Source organism: Schistocerca americana, chromosome 8 (genome assembly GCF_021461395.2).
Source record: "Schistocerca americana isolate TAMUIC-IGC-003095 chromosome 8, iqSchAmer2.1, whole genome shotgun sequence".
NCBI classification, from domain to species: domain Eukaryota; kingdom Metazoa; phylum Arthropoda; class Insecta; order Orthoptera; family Acrididae; genus Schistocerca; species Schistocerca americana.
Genome location: NC_060126.1, coordinates 207,828,548 through 207,845,607, shown reverse-complemented (window position 1 = coordinate 207,845,607; position 17,060 = coordinate 207,828,548). Strand labels below are relative to the sequence as shown.

The following is a 17,060-nucleotide window of genomic DNA, read 5'->3' as shown; positions in this document are numbered from 1 at the left end:
CATTCAGAGACGCATTTACTTTGTATTCACAAAGGAAGTTATTACAGTCTATAAAATATTTTAGTACCATATGATTAGAGAAACATTAACATTAGCTCTTGACTTAAAACCATCGACCAGTAATAAGCATTTCCGCACTTCTTTAGTAACTTCCTGTAATCCGCAAATAAGGTGATAAATCTGTAACGATCACAATCTGCAATAGTTGGAAGACATGCAAATAACTGACCAATTTCTGTTCACACACACACACACACACACACACACACACACACACACACACACACACACACACACAACGCAGACAAAAATTACTATCATCGACATATAAACTGGGGAGGCCACAGGACATAAAAACAATGATGAGAATCAATAAAGGAGTTTTTCTAAAACATGCATCAACCATGTTCACATGACACTATCCACCTGAAGTGTTCATTAACAGTCAAGTTTCATGGAAAGCTCATTATAGGAGTGGGTGTAATAGATTAAATCAAACTGTGTATCTCCAAACTCTGTATTAGCAAAATTGTCATCTTTTAAAACTATACAAAACATTCATTCACAAATACAAATGTTTAATATTCTAAAACAAAGCAATAAAAAAAAACACCCTTGAGCTCTCTCCAAACATAAAATGTGATGTATTACAAAGCTACTATACACTGTAGAACTTCACGCAAACTTGAATGGAACAGTGTTATTTGAATTTACTACATTGAATATGAGACTAAAATAGGTCTATACAAAATAAGCAACATTTAAACTCTTTCTAAATTTATGTATAAAAACTGAGAATGGGAAATTTTTAATAAATGTGTATATTTACAAGTGAGTTACACCTAAAAATCTGATCAGTCATATCAATTTACAGTACAATGTGTGCTGCACTGTAACTATGAATAAATAAATGTCCATATGGTTCTCACACATCTCATTACGTATTAGCTTTGTAGCTCACTAAAGTGTCTACACGATGTAATGATGTGGAAAATGTGCGCAGCTTTACTTCTTGCGAGTTTGTTATAAATGCAGGCTCTGTCTCATTCCATTTCTCTGGCACTTCACAGTCAGCAGTAGTGTATATCAAAACATCAAACGAACCTGCAACAATTTCAGCCCAAAAATATAACAGCTACTTTTCAACCGTTAAATATACGTCAACTACATCTATTATTTTAATGTAACACAGCTTTTGTTACATTTGCTGAACACTTGGAAAGAAACTAATAGGCCATTAATGATGTTAGATAACATACAGAGATCTGTAGTGCGAAAGACCAGCTGCAACATCAAAAATTGTAATGTGGTTAATCAAGGAATGAAGCAATTTTTAAACATATTAGATCTTTACACAATTAGAACTATAAGTTACAGTTGTATGTCACACAGAGATTTAATGTTTAAAGTCAGCACGTTTCCCACTATAGGTATCAGATTTCCTAGATGAGTATGTGACCAAGTAACTTCCTGTCTTCATTCATTAATGTGCTACAGCATCATATTCTGGGGAAAGGAATTGTTGGTGCGAAGTGTGTAAGGGTATGTGGAGTCCACTCTAGAAGCTCTTCAGTAAAGCTTGGAACAATTAGCGTTACTGGCAATCTTACATTAGATTTGCTCTATCTTCAAGTTTGCTACCCATCAGTTCGAAAATAGTACCGTATATGACTATATTACACGAATAAGAAATGATATAGCAGCCCTATATACCAATGAACCTTACTGTGACACAAAAAGTGAGATTTCGACAAATAACTGCGAACTTTAAGTAACTAAGCACTTATCTTAATATCAAGATTTTTTCCTTTACTGTGGTAAAAAAGGAAAACACTCACATATACAATCCAATAATGGTAAATAGCTAATGGACGCCGCGATTTGTCGCAGCACATCTCTTATTTCTCTCTGAATGACCTGAAGATCTTTGTTTCCAATTTCTTTGTCTGGATTGTCACAACTCGAACTATTCTCGTACTGGACTTTGAAATCCCATCTTTCCATGATTTCTTTGGTGTCCACATCAGTGATTGTGAGTGCAATTTTTTCCACTTTCTTATTCAACAACCACTCTGCAAAGAAAAGTGTGAAATAGATAGTTGCGCCATAATTCAACATCCACACACTACAACCTACTTGTTATTTCCGTTTCAGCAAGCGAATCGTGTAACGTACCTTGAGCTTGGCCAAGTACCTCCTTAAGAAAATCTTTAACTTTCTCGTCCTGGGACATAAGAATAGTAACACCGAAGTACTCAGCACTGCTGAACGTTTCCGAGGGATAAATACCTCTCTGATACAATATACTGTTAATCCCATAATCTACAAGGATTAAATAATGGATTATTAACTTGTCCTGATCTGAATATAAGCTAGGTAGCATACAATATAAACATACATCGATACACATTAAAAACCGTTACAGCACAAAACCAAAAACTCACTCAGATATTCCGCAACAAGTTTAGCTGATCCTTTAAGTGTTATGCAGTTTGTGTTTTTCACAGCTGCTTCTGTCATTCTGGATCAAAGCAATGGACGATTAACACAGAACGTAAGACTCGATACTACTCCAACGAAACAAACCGTCTCTCTGTTTGGATGCTTCGCGCCGAATTCAGCGGGCCAGAGATATTGTAACTAATCAAAACATTACATTGCGTGACTAGTGTGAAATCGATCTTTGAGCCATGGGATCATTCACAATATTTCTCACGTAGTGGAAATCTGCAACGTAAATAAAGGTGACCATTTTTTGTAATAGTAGTACTAGTAGTTTCATTCGTCTGTAGACCTTCTTTACAAGGATACCGGATATTTCATGCGAAATGTAATCGCTTGCCAGTCTCTATGTGCAATGTCACAATATGAAAACCACATAATCTATAAAATATAGTGCCATAGTGTTAAAATATAACATGCAATATTTAATAACTAATTCACACTCGCCGTCACTTCAAAACATTCCATAGCGGTTTTCAACTGGCGGAATTTACACAGGCTGTCAACGGACCTTCACGTTACCGCCAAGGTTTCTCGGAAAGAAAGTTTTGTCGGTATAGTCGTTGACTCATGGCGGAAGTTCCCTTATTTTTGCCGCGCTCACATACATACACTCCTGGAAATAGAAATAAGAACACCGTGAATTCATTGTCCCAGGAAGGGGAAACTTTATTGACACATTCCTGGGGTCAGATACATCACATGATCACACTGACAGAACCACAGGCACATAGACACAGGCAACAGAGCATGCACAATGTCGGCACAAGTACAGTGTATATCCACCTTTCGCAGCAATGCAGGCTGCTATTCTCCCATGGAGACGATCGTAGAGATGCTGGATGTAGTCCTGTGGAACGGCTTGCCATGCCATTTCCACCTGGCGCCTCAGTTGGACCAGCGTTCGTACTGGACGTGCAGACCGCGTGAGACGACGCTTCATCCAGTCCCAAACATGCTCAATGGGGGACAGATCCGGAGATCTTGCTGGCCAGGGTAGTTGACTTACACCTTCTAGAGCACGTTGGGTGGCACGGGATACATGCGGACGTGCATTGTCCTGTTGGAACAGCAAGTTCCCTTGCCGATCTAGGAATGGTAGAACGATGGGTTCGATGACGGTTTGGATGTACCGTGCACTATTCAGTGTCCCCTCGACGATCACCAGTGGTGTACGGACAGTGTAGGAGATCGCTCCCCACACCATGATGCCGGGTGTTGGCCCTGTGTGCCTCGGTCGTATGCAGTCCTGATTGTGGCGCTCACCTGCACGGCGCCAAACACGCATACGACCATCATTGGCACCAAGGCAGAAGCGACTCTCATCGCTGAAGACGACACGTCTCCATTCGTCCCTCCATTCACGCCTGTCGCGACACCACTGGAGGCGGGCTGCACGATGTTGGGGCGTGAGCGGAAGACGGCCTAACGGTGTGTGGGACCGTAGCCCAGCTTCATGGAGACGGTTGCGAATGGTCCTCGCCGATACCCCAGGAGCAACAGTGTCCCTAATTTGCTGTGAAGTGGCGGTGCGGTCCCCTACGGCACTGCGTAGGATCCTACGGTCTTGGCGTGCATCCGTGCGTCGCTGCGGTCCGGTCCCAGGTAGACGGGCACGTACACCTTCCGCCGACCACTGGCGACAACATCAATGTACTGTGGAGACCTCACGCCCCACGTGTTGAGCAATTTGGCGGTACGTCCACCCGGCCTCCCGCATGCCCACTATACGCCCTCTCTCAAAGTCCGTCAACTGCATATACGGTTCACGTTCATGCTGTCGCGGCATGCTACCAGTGTTAAAGACTGCGATGGAGCTCCGTATGGCACGGCAAACTGGCTGACACTGACGGCGGCGGTGCACAAATGCTGCGCAGCTAGCGCCATTCGATGGCCAACACCGCGGTTCCTGGTGTGTCCGCTGTGCCGTGCGTGTGATCATTGGTTGTACAGCCCTCTCGCAGTGTCCGGAGCAAGTATGGTGGGTCTGACACATCGGTGTCAATGTGTTCTTTTTTCCATTTCCAGGAGTGTATAATATTAGTGCATGTTGAGCTTTTGTTTTTTCTTAACCTTTATTTTTATTGTTTTACATTGTTTTCTTGGAAAATTGAAAGTGGCCAATAACGACTTCAATACGTTTTTCATGAAACATCTTCTATAAGCGAGGTCACATATCTGGCAGCGTCAAGCTGTTTCGGTTTTATAGTAACAGAACAGTGTTGATCCCTGCACTATATGTAAATAAAAACATAAGCTGATGAAGCAATTTTCATTAAATACTGCAACATTTTTAAGTGAAAAAGTCAGCTCTAATAGAGGATGTTATTATTTGTTTAAGGGGACACAGAAGGCAATTTTTATCCCCATTCTGCCAATGCTATTTTACCCTTTGAATAGGTACACTTTTCAGAAGAACTATAAGCCATAAACAATGAAATTTTTATTGCATATATATATATATATATATATATATATATATATATATATATATATATATATATATATATATAAAACAAATATGCCTCAATTTACAAGGAAAATGAACATAATACCTCCTATGGTCATGAACAAAAAAAATTATTCTTTATCTATTAAAATTTAACATTTTTATATACATTAATTATTATAAAACAGCTTCTGATTGTTTGGTGTTTCTCAATTTCCTTGTAATAACTTATTACTATCTGCAGTACCAATTGACCAAATTTCATGTTTCTAACCCTATTAGTTTATCAAATAATGCTACCTGAAATTAAAAGAAAATGTAGTTTTGAGATAAATCCATTTAAAGTTTAATATTGCAATCCTAGTATAGCTATTGATGAGAATTACTTACCACTAATATTTTCCTGCACCATACTGAGCATCACCTGAATCATACTGATCTTTTCTTCTCTTGGTCCGTCTTATTTTCTGTCTGGCTTCTTTTGTGCATTTTAAATTAGTAATATCTGCTTTGTGGATTCTCTCTTTATCGATTTGCTCCAAGGATTTTTCAATATTTCCACTAGATTTTATGTCCAATAATTCCAAAACATCCAGTTTTCTAATTACACCATTACTGAAGCATAAAATAGCATCATAAACACCAAAAGCTGAACAAATACAGTTTTCGGTAACCAGTTCCAAATGACAGAATTCACACATTCATTTAAATTTTGGGTTTCCCATGAAGACACTTCTTCAACAAGGTATCTTTACAAAGGTCTCTAAATAATGGTTTAATTTCATTCATTACTAGTGCAGGTAAAGAATGTTTGTGGTCATATCTGGTACTTCTCCTGTACTTGCTCCAGTGTCAGCATTATTCGGGCGAAGAACGTGCGCTAGATTTTCATTTGTGGAAGCTTATGGAAAAAGATGGCCCATACAGCTTTTTTCATATTTTCTAAAGTCCCAACATTACTTTATTCGCGGAATTTTTATGAAAACACGTGGAACCAAAGTAAATACAAATCAACACGAACTTCCCTCACAACAAACTTCACTAATTACAACCACAGTCTAACATAACAGTCGCGACACTCACTGCTGTAAAAGTTGTTACCGTTTGACAGATGGAGCGACACTAGCGCTCCATGCGGCTAGTAAGGTGAACGTCAGACGCGTCGTAAGCATAATGTTTGTTTTGCATCCATTTCCTACGTAATTTACGAAATATTTGAGTTATTTTCTTGCCTCCAAGGGTTTGTGTAGTATCAGAAGACATATATGTTTCTAAAACTGATTCTAAAATAAGCGCAAGTATGGACAAAAACCGTGAATCGAGTGGCAAGCTACAACACATTCGTGAAGAAACACTTGTGACGTTAGCTAGAACTGCAGCTTACCACGTTGATATCAAAAGAATATAAACACACAGATCCACACGTAAGAAGCACAGACATCTACCTCTACATGCAAAAGCGATCGACAGCTGATTTATCATTCTGTAGGACTACTGTGTTTGTCATTGATGTCGCCTGTTGCCGCAAGTACGACCTTCATCTTTATATTATTCTAAATGGGACAAGCAACTGCCAAATAGTGGGAGAAATATGTTGAAAACATTATAATGAGCTGGTTACATTACATTTCACGCAAAACCAAATATTTGAATAATTTTCAAACAATCTGTCAGTGAAAAAAGTGCTAACAAAATAATGTCATCACACGAAGGAAGCAAGGAAAATTAAGTGACTAACAACCGAAGTGAATGAAATACATGCCAAACATCACGCTTTTGTAAGACACGAATAACTGCACTTAATCTAACCACTTCATCGTCAAAGCAGGTGTGTGTTGACGATTCACACGAATCTGGCACTCACACATGGAGATTGAACTGGCTGCTTCTGTGTCATAGGACTGTTTTACAGCTTTAGATAGATGTCGAATCTTTGTGGCAGTTTCCTCTTCATCGTCAGTTGAGGTGGCTTATTTGGGATGTCAAACAGTGTAGGTACTGCATTCCAAACGAGTTTATTATTGTCTGTGTTCATGAACTGGTTTTGTTCGAAATGTAGCGAACAAAACCTACGATTATTATACAGGTAAACTGGGTCTTCTCGTCTGCTATTAACTAGCCATTTTCTGCTCCTAAAACGAAACATTAATCATTAATACACATGTAGTTTGCAAGTGAATCCTGACGATACAGTTTAGTAATATGATGGTATATACCTTTCAGGATCCTTAGGAAACCTAAAAAAGGTAGCTGTGGTGTCTTCTTCCTGTTGTTGCTGCAATTTATTGCGCTACAAACGCTCCCGCTTGTGAAGACAATTCCGTTCTCGGTCCACGCCCACCTGGTGCTGCTCCTGAGGTTTTGGCCCTTCCCTGGTGCTCCCACGGACGTCCGCGCCTGGCTCGTCCACCATATGTAGTCGTGGCAGCTATCTGGGACCGGATCCGCATTTGGCCAGACAGCTACCACGACTACAGATGGTGGACCAGCCAGGCGCGGACGTCTGTGGGAGCACCAGGGAAGGGCCAAAACCTCAGGAGCAGCACCAGGCGGGCGCGGACCGCGAACGGAACGCCCTACACAGGACGGGCCTCAGAGAGCTGCCACAGATGGCGACCAAGTCGGGCGAGGACGTCCGAGGGAGCACCGGGGAAGAGACAACACCTTACAAGAAGTGCCAGGCGGGCGCGGACGGCAAAGAGAGCGCCCAGCCCCCTCTGGGCATAAATACTGGACAAGATCCTACAATACGGTAGTCTCAGGTAGCACCTGAAGATGGCAATGAGTTACGTGGCCGAAATATTGTGCTAGAGCGACACAAACATCCGGCAGTATACCCGATTATTCCACATGTCAAGATCTCGCCGGGAAAGCCTGAAGAGTTACATTATTTGATGTGTTTGTCTGTATAAGGAGTGTTCAAAAGAAAAGGTAGAATACAACACTGTGTGTAATTGAAGACTTTATTGAGAAGTAATCACCAGAGGCCTGAGCACAGCTATCCCACTGTTTGAAAAGCCAAAGAATCCCTTGTTCCCAGAACCATAGCTATAGACATGAGCCTGTCCTCCACTGTGTCCTTCAGTTTGTCGTCCAAGTTGAAGCACTTCACTTTGAAATACTTTTTTAGCAGGCCAAACATGTGGAAGACACACAGTGACGTGTGTGGCCTGTAGGATGGATGCTCAAGTTGTTCCCACTTGAACTTGGCCATTACACTTTGTGTGACCCTGGAGACATGCGAATGGACGTTATCATGGGGCAGAATCTGTTAGAAAATACAAAATGTAAACTTTCGTCTCAGAATTTAAATTTTCATTTGAACTCTAGAGAGGGATGCATAGTCTATATGGAAGGTATTTGTACTTCTATTATTGCGATTACAAATTGCTGTGTTCATCCTAAATTCGGTCTTGTTATGAATAACAAATACCATTAACGAACTTGTAGATTGACAAGTAAGTGTGAGAATGCCTAAGTCCATGAAGATACGTATGTGAGATGTTCACATATCAGCTTAAAACTCATTCACCTTCCTTATTGCCACAAAAAATAGCTTTTGAAAATTACAGCTAGAGAGTAATTAGACACACACCACATTCTACACTCTTATGATTTTGATGATCTAACTGACAGGTAATAATAATTTATTGGTTTGTATTGCCTATTTTGAGCTAGGAGAACCATATACTGTGAGAAACATCTGAGACTGATATTTTGATGTTTGGAAAACAATATTGCCTCTCAATTTCATTGAAAAATATTTTCTTTCATTTTAGGATGCAGTTTTTGTGCCATTATAATAAAATTCGTTATCACTCCCAATACAGAAATACCTGTAGGTTACTGAGTGGACTTGTTTTTGGCATGAATAACAACTTTTTCTTAATGTTAACATAAATGCAGATTTCACCTGATGCTATTGCTGGTGTTGGAAATTACGCACTACAAAGAATATGAATGATCAATGGGAGTGACACTATACTTAGAAGATATAAATATATTAAAATTTCTGGGCAGTTGTGATGATAGGCATAGTTCTTTCCTTCATTTGAAAGAGAGTTACCAATAATTATATCAGTTATTTTCTCCTGCAATCGCTTAATATCTTTGTAAGTCTCTCAGTTCAGCTTCACTGCAGTACACCGGCTTACAGGAACAGGCGATTTAAAAATGAAGAAGTTATTTTCTTCTGCCTATTTTCATTCCAGTACAAGTCGCTTTTAATGAAGCTCAATGAATATACGTAACATTTGAAATGGCTCAAATGGCTCTGAGCACTAAGGAACTAACATCTGAGGTCATTAGTCCCCTAGAACTTACACACATCCATGTCTGAGACAAGATTCGAGCCTGCGAGCATAGCGGTCGCACGGTTTCAGACTGGTTCGCCTAGAATCGCTTGCCCACAGCGGCCGGCTAACATTTGAAGGATACAGAATAATTATATTAGGCAATGCCTCTACAATGCCTTCAGAGACTAGTTTGAAAAGGTTGATATTTTGACAAATGTATCACTGTAGAGGGTGATCTAAGTGCGTCTTTCAAGCTCATTTAATTCAAACCAAACTTTTTAGTACCATTTTGACAAACAAAATAGCAGAATTCTTTTCTGGGATAATATAATGATAGTGTAGATGTTTCAGAGCTGGAAGAGAGCAGCACGCAATTAATATTATAAAGCTATATCAGAATGTAAACTATCACAGATGTGAATAACACTTACAACTGGTTGTGCACGCTCAGACCCAGAAGTGCTATATATATTGGAAAAAGTTCATTGACTCTGACCCTTTATTAGTTCAACTGAAATGAGTTCATTCAGTGTTGGAAGAATGCACAGGACAGTTGTAGGGCAATTTGAGTCCTTAGCTCGCACTAGATGGTAAATATTTTTACCATAACACAAGGGTAAAGTACAAAGCATGTCGTGCTGGAACTATAATAGTATGTCACAGCAGGTGCATATGAAAACCTATAAGCTTAGCATCTTGAATAAAGTCACAACACACATGTTATTCATTTCCTAACAATGGCAAAACAGTAGTAAGGACATGGACATTCATAAGAAAATTAGGAAAAATGCTTTAGAGGTGGAATGCCTGTACAATGAGCACTATTACATAGATTACAACCATCATCTGCTACATTTAGGAGTTAAGTAAGGCGTCTGTTAGAAAGCTGGTCATATGGCCTGCTGAAGCTCCTCCACTTCTTATGATCACAACCTGGTCACTGGCCACTGGAAAATGACCCTTGCACAGTAGACTAACATCTGGTGAGTCCAGGAAATCCGCAATCCTAATTTTGATGTGAGAGCAGAGTTCTGTAGATGGTTTCAGCACAATATGGGCATTGACAGTGTCTTGCAGCATACGAGTTCTGGTTTCCCAACAATTGAGCTACTGATCGTTACAATTTGTGTTGATGCAATGTGAGTAATTTGGTACATATCTACAAATGTGTGAATCAGAGTCTTGGGTTATTTGTATTATGGTTACCAACAGTCCATGACATAATTCAAGTATCTGCCACTAGTCGGCACTTCAGTCGTCAAAAAATCATAGGTGGCAGTGGTGGGAAATTAAAAAGTGCAAGATAATGGTGGTGGGAAATTCAAAACAGTTCATGTTGATAGCGGTAACCCCCATCTGACACTGCAGTCCTAGATGGCTCTGTGTTACAAAGCTTATGTCAAATGCTGAGCCTATGATCTGAGATGGAAGCATGCACCATCAAAAAACACTAACTTTCATCTGAAATGTGTAAAATAGTACCATCTTAAAAAGAAATTGCCAACGCTACAGTACTTCCAAAGAAATAAGCTTCACCAGAATTGCATAAAATGGCACCATTAAAATTCACCTGTTTCTCTCTCTCTTTCTCTTTCTGCTCCCTCTCTCTCTCTCTCTCTCTCTCTCTCTCTCTGTCTCTCTCTCTGTCTCTCTCTCTCTCTCTCTCTCACACACACACACTTATATAGATACACCCACACATACCTAGCTTTTGTGCCATGCCTAACACCAAGAAACAGTATAAAAAGTATATCAACTTTTGTAACAAGCGTAAGATGACCTTCATAATTGGTGCTGATACAGTCTTTATCAGATTCGAGTTAAACATACATACATACACATTTCAAGTTAGTCTATAATATATACTGCATATACTGCAACTACGATGAAAGATATTCAGAGCTTAAATTGTACAAAGTTTTTACATTTTCAAACATACACTAAAATCAGTTACGTTTTCTGATGGTGGTGACTCAAAGCTAAGGTATTCTCATCACTCTCATTTTCACACATATACCAGAATTAATTACAAAACCCATTTAATATTTTTACAATTTTTCACATACACTAAAATCAGTTACAAATTTCATTTAATATTATTACATTATTTAGGTGGTAGTGAACCTTAGTTTAAGGTATTCATATTACTTCAAATCACATTTTATGTTTTTACATTTTTCACATGTTCACTAAAATAACATTTAATGCTTTTTAGATTTTTCACTCATTCACAATAACATCAGTCATCGTCACCTTAAGGCAATAATGATCTACATCGCTACATAAGGGCTACAAATCACATTTAACGTTTTGACACTTTTCACTCATATACAACAAAAGTTGTCATCAGCTTCATCTTTCAGACAGTAGTGACCTCAAGCTACGGTACTCCCGACTATTGTATTGCCAGTTACACTGCTCCCAGTAGGTCCTCAGATTGATTGTGAGCAATAAAACAAGAAGAGATCTATGTTTGATTAATTCAATTGGGCTGGGACTCGATGCCTCATAAATAATTACCTCATATATAAAAGTTTAGTTGGAAGTGGGTAACGAGAGTTTAGAAATTTACGTCATGACGAACAGCTTACAAATTAGGAAAAGATTTCTGAAAGTGTATACTTAGAGTGTGGCATTTTATGGTTTGAGACTTGGATGCAGGAGACTAAGCAAAGGAAACGACTGGATTCGTTTAAGATGTGATGTTATAGGTTAATCCTGAAAATGAAATGAACCAATAAGATAACAAATGAAGTTCTTAAAAGAGAGGGAAAAGAGGTAATGGAAAACTATTGTGAAAAAATGGTTACGATTTCAGTGAAACCTTGCTTAACGAACATCTCCCATAATTCGCATAACGAGCAAGACAAATTATAAAAAAAATGACTCACTTAACACCGGCTGTTTTGCATAACGAGTGACAATGATTTGCGTGCAGCAGGGGAAATGTCAACTATATGTCCGCATGGCATATGAAGAATGCCTTTAGCATGTCTTACAGTCTGGGTTTAGAGCTTTTTCTGCTACCATATCAATGCATCTTGTGGTCACACGTTTTTGTAAACTCGTGATCACAGAGTGTTTTTTGGTTTGCATATTTTAATAACCTTCATAGAAATGTCCCCAAAGATAAAGCCACAAGAAGACGGCCACAAGAAAGAAAGTGACCTTGGAAATGAAACATAAAATCACTGAAAAACGCTAAAGTGGTGTGAGCATTGCTGATTTAGCATGCACATACCAACCGTCTACATCAACTGTTTGCACTAGCCTTAAGAGAAAGGACAAGATTAAGAAGACAGATGCTTCAAAAAGAGTGACAAGAGCATCTACACAATGGTTTCGTATTCTGGACAATGTCGAAAGGTTGCTCCTTATACAGATGAAGCAGTCAACAGATTTTAATTATTATTATTATTTTTTGGGCTCATTCGTTTGCTGATAGAAACAATACAATGAATTGTAGTAATGAATACCAAAAATGTTTCATACAAACTCTTGGTGCTTGAGCATGGAGTTGTTTGTTAAAGGACCATTCATGTATTTTTACCAGTATTTATTCTCTCTGTGGTAAATCGGACTTCGTGGAGACAATGGTGGATCGAGCTAGACGACTTTTTCCTTAAAAGTACTGAACCTTTTGCTATGCCAAGTCACCCAACACTCTTATAATGACTAAAGATACAAAATAAAACATACATAGGTTAGTAACAACAGTGTATTCTTAAATAAAAACACAATGTAAAGTAGGACACTTACATTATGCAATTAAGAGTGCCATTTGGTTGCAGTTCCTGAATATATTAATGAAATAATGTAGTATTAATGGCGGTGTGCCGTTATGTGTCCCATCCAGACAAGACCTAGAGAACAAAAGGTGACTCTTCTCCGTTGCCAATAATATGACGATCAAAAATCATCAAATGTTACCAGCAGTTGCATACAATATTACACAGCTGTGGACTATATCTATGACTCAAATTATTTCTTTATTTCATTACTTATAATTACGTTTTCTGCTAGTAAAAGTTCAGCATGCAAATGGGCCATTAAACTGCCCCCTGAGGTTCTAGGCGAAAGGACAGACCTGCAGGCGATGCAGGCGAGCAACTCACTCCAAAGCACATTGCACACATAAGTCTACAAATACACATACATGTCATATATAACATATATATCGTAACATAATATTTACACAAAACAGATTTTCAATGTTTGAATGTGGCACGTGAACCTATAGCAGTTTTATGTTGGTATTGCGCCTACCGCACATGTACAGTCATTTAAAGTTCAATCCTAGTATGGTCATTGCGAAGCAAGTTCATCACACTACACATAGTTTATACGCAACCTGTGTGCTCATGTGCACATGACATCACAGAGAGAAGATCATCATGGATTTCACAAATGTGGATTAACATTTAAAACAGGTACAAAATCCTAAAGTTACCACTACTACACTGTATTAAGAAAAGTTATTAAAAAGTCCAGAAGTATGTGCTGAGATTATCATATCTGATAATAAAATTAAGGCAATCTGAAATATTGTGGAAAGGGAAACAGAGCAACCGAGAACACAGGAAGTCTGTATTTCTATCAAACACAGTGAAAGGTTTTTAACAAGAAGTCAGAAGTACAAAACATTTTTAATAATCATTTTTAAGTGTTGTAGAGATATTAGGAACCAAGTATTCATTAGAAAATGCAAGGCAGTATAAAGAAGAGGCAGTACCTATGCAATTTGATAAAATTGAAATTCAACTCACCTCTCGTACTGAAATTAGGAAAATAATAAATTCACTCAAGTGTAAAAGCTCACATGGAATTGATGGCATTTCCAACAGAGAACTAAAAGCCTGTTCCCAACAAATAAGTAGCATTCTCAGCCAGATATGTAGTATGTCACTGAAACAGGGCATTTTTCCTGATAGACTGAAATACACTATTGTTAAACCATTGCATGAAAAAGGGGATAGATTTGATGCTAACAACTACTGCCCAATCTCACTTCGGACAGCATTATCCGAAATTCTTGAAAAAGTAATGTATTCAAGAGTAGCATCACATATTTGTAAAAATGAAGTACTAACAAAATGTCAATCTGGTTTTCAGAGAGGCCTTTCAACAGGAAATGCTATTTATGCTTTCACTGGTCAAATATTAAATGCATTCAAAAACCGAACATCACCCATTAGGATATTTTGTGATCTCTCAAAGGCTTGTGACTGTGTGAATCATGAAGTTCTTCTAGATAAGCTTAAGTATTGTGGTATGAGTGGGACAGTGCACAAATGGTTTAATTCATACTTAACCAGAAGAATGCAGAAGGTTGAAATTAACAATAGAGATAGTCTGCAAAAATCAGCAGAGTCCTCTAACTGGGGAGGTATCGAGAAAGGTGTCCCACAGGGTTCAGTCTTGGGACCTTTATTGTTCTTAATATATATTAACGACTTGCCACTCTATATTCATGAAGAGGCAATGCTAGTTCTTTTTGCTGATAATACAAGTGTAGTAATCATACCCAAGAAGCAAGAATCAGCTGAGGAAATTGTAAATAATGTCCTTCAGAAAATTATTAAGTGGTTCTCTGCAAATGAATTCTCACTAAATTTTGAGAAAACACAGTTTATAAATTTATGTACGGTAAATGGCATAACACCATTTATAAATACAGACTACGAATGGAAGTCTGTTGCTAAGGCAGAATACTCAAAGTTTCTGGGTGTGTGCATTTATGAGAAATTGAATTGGAGGAGACACATCTATGATCTGCTGAAATGGTTAGGTTCGCTAGTTATGGTATTAGGGTTATTGCAAATTGAGCGAGTTCAATGAATTGATCGAACAGACTTCCGATTTTAGAGTTTTTCTGATGCATGATGGCACATTTCAACCATATTACAGAAGGATGTGTAAAAACATGAGCAAACTACAGAAGGAAGACAATAGATGGAGACAAGTTATACAAAAACTGCAGGCAGATGACATAATACATTGAAACAATATCACATACTGTCAAATGATGTTCTTTTCTCCAGGTGCAATCCACTATCCAACACCTGGTGTGTATGCATCCCAGAAGAACACATAGACAATTTGATAAGACACACACATAGAGTATGGGGACACTATGGGGTATCAAAATGTACAGCGAAAATATCAACATATTGTTACTTCCCGAATCTCAGACGCAGGATTGAACAAATAATAAAAAAGTGTACAACATGTCGGAAGGTTAAACATCTTAATAGATCTTGTTTGGACATATTACACCCAATCATTCCAACTAGACCAAGAGAACTAGTTTCCGAGGACGCAGCAGGACCATATCCATGAGCTAGGGGAGGAGTTAGATATGTGATCGCATTTTATTATGTCTTCACAAAGTACTTAAAAATGTCTGCTATAAAAGCAGTACTCTTGGGAGCAATATTCAAACGCATGATGGAAGACTACATACCACTAGTGGGAAAACCGAAAATTGTATTAACTGATAATGCAACAAACTTCACTAGTAATAAATGGAAAACATTTCTCGAATCTCAAAACATAAAACATATATTGGTATCCAAATTTCACCCAGAATCGAGCCCGATTGAGAAAAATTTTAAAGAATTTAATCGCTTTATAAGAACTTATATACCAAATAAACAAAGTGGGTAGAATACATAGCCCCATTTCAGCATATTGTAAATAATTTAATTCATACTTCAACAGGCTTTACACTTACAGAGGTAATGTTTCAAGGCACAGAACTTGACGAATGGGCTAAACCTTTACTTACATTAGCCACAAAGGAAATAACACTAGACGAAAAGGTACGTCAAGCATTACTACAGATGGAAGAACAAGCAGAAATAAGGAGAAAGCAGTTCAACAAAAATATAAGAAAGGTTACAGACTTTAACATTGGACAGGAAGTACTATTACGTACCCACCCAAAATCCTCTAAAATTAAGGCATTAAACAAAAAGTGGCAGTTGTTGTATGATGGTCCTTTCATTATAATAGACAAACCTCACCCAGGATGTTATCTGTTAGGTAACACACGAACGGGCAAGGTGAAAGGGTTAAAGGGTTATACCCCCACGAGGATATCAAGGAATTTTTTCATTAAAGGTTATATGTTATTTTAGCAAAATTGAAATTATACGACCTTGGATCACATAGTTAAACTGCTGTCATTAACCTGAAAAACTTGCGAACACGAAAATATACAGGGTGATTCAAAAAGAATACCACAACTTTAAAAATGTGTATTTAATTAAAAAAACATAATATAACCTTGTGTTATACATCATTACAAAGAGTATTTAAAAAGGTTTTTTTTTCACTCAAAAACAAGTTCAGAGATGTTCAATATGGCCCCCTCCAGACATTCGAGCAATATCAACCCGATACTCCAACTCGTTCCACACTCTCTGTAGCATATCAGGCATAACAGTTTGGATAGCTGCTGTTATTTCTCGTTTCAAATCATCAATGGTGGCCGAAACACCATATCCTTAACATACCCCCATAAGAAAAAATCGGAGGGGGTAAGATCAGGGCTTCTTGGAGGCCAGTGATGAAGTGCTCTGTCACGGGCTGCCTGGCGGCCGATCCATCGCCTCGGGTAGTTGACGTTCAGGTAGTTACGGACAGATAAGTGCCAATGTGGTGGCGCTCCATCCTGCTGAAATATGAATTGTTGTGCTTCTTGTTCGAGCTGAGGGAACAGCCAATTCTCTATCTCCAGATACTGTAGTCCAGTTACAGTAGCACCTTCGAAGAAAAAGGGACCAAAAACTTTATTGGCTGAAATGGCACAG

General features: G+C 38.5%; 1 protein-coding gene across 1 annotated transcript; it reads right to left on the bottom strand.

Moving 5' to 3' along the window:
- Positions 1-512: 512 nt before the first annotated feature.
- Positions 513-2,631, bottom strand: LOC124545144 (mitotic spindle assembly checkpoint protein MAD2A). The gene is made up of 4 exons (XM_047123974.1): positions 2,445-2,631; positions 2,176-2,322; positions 1,839-2,072; positions 513-1,104 (listed from the first exon to the last, which is right to left on the bottom strand). Exons 1-4 carry the CDS (start codon positions 2,518-2,520, stop codon positions 938-940), a joined length of 624 nt encoding a protein of 207 aa, XP_046979930.1. The 5' UTR covers positions 2,521-2,631; the 3' UTR covers positions 513-937.
- Positions 2,632-17,060: the final 14,429 nt, after the last annotated feature.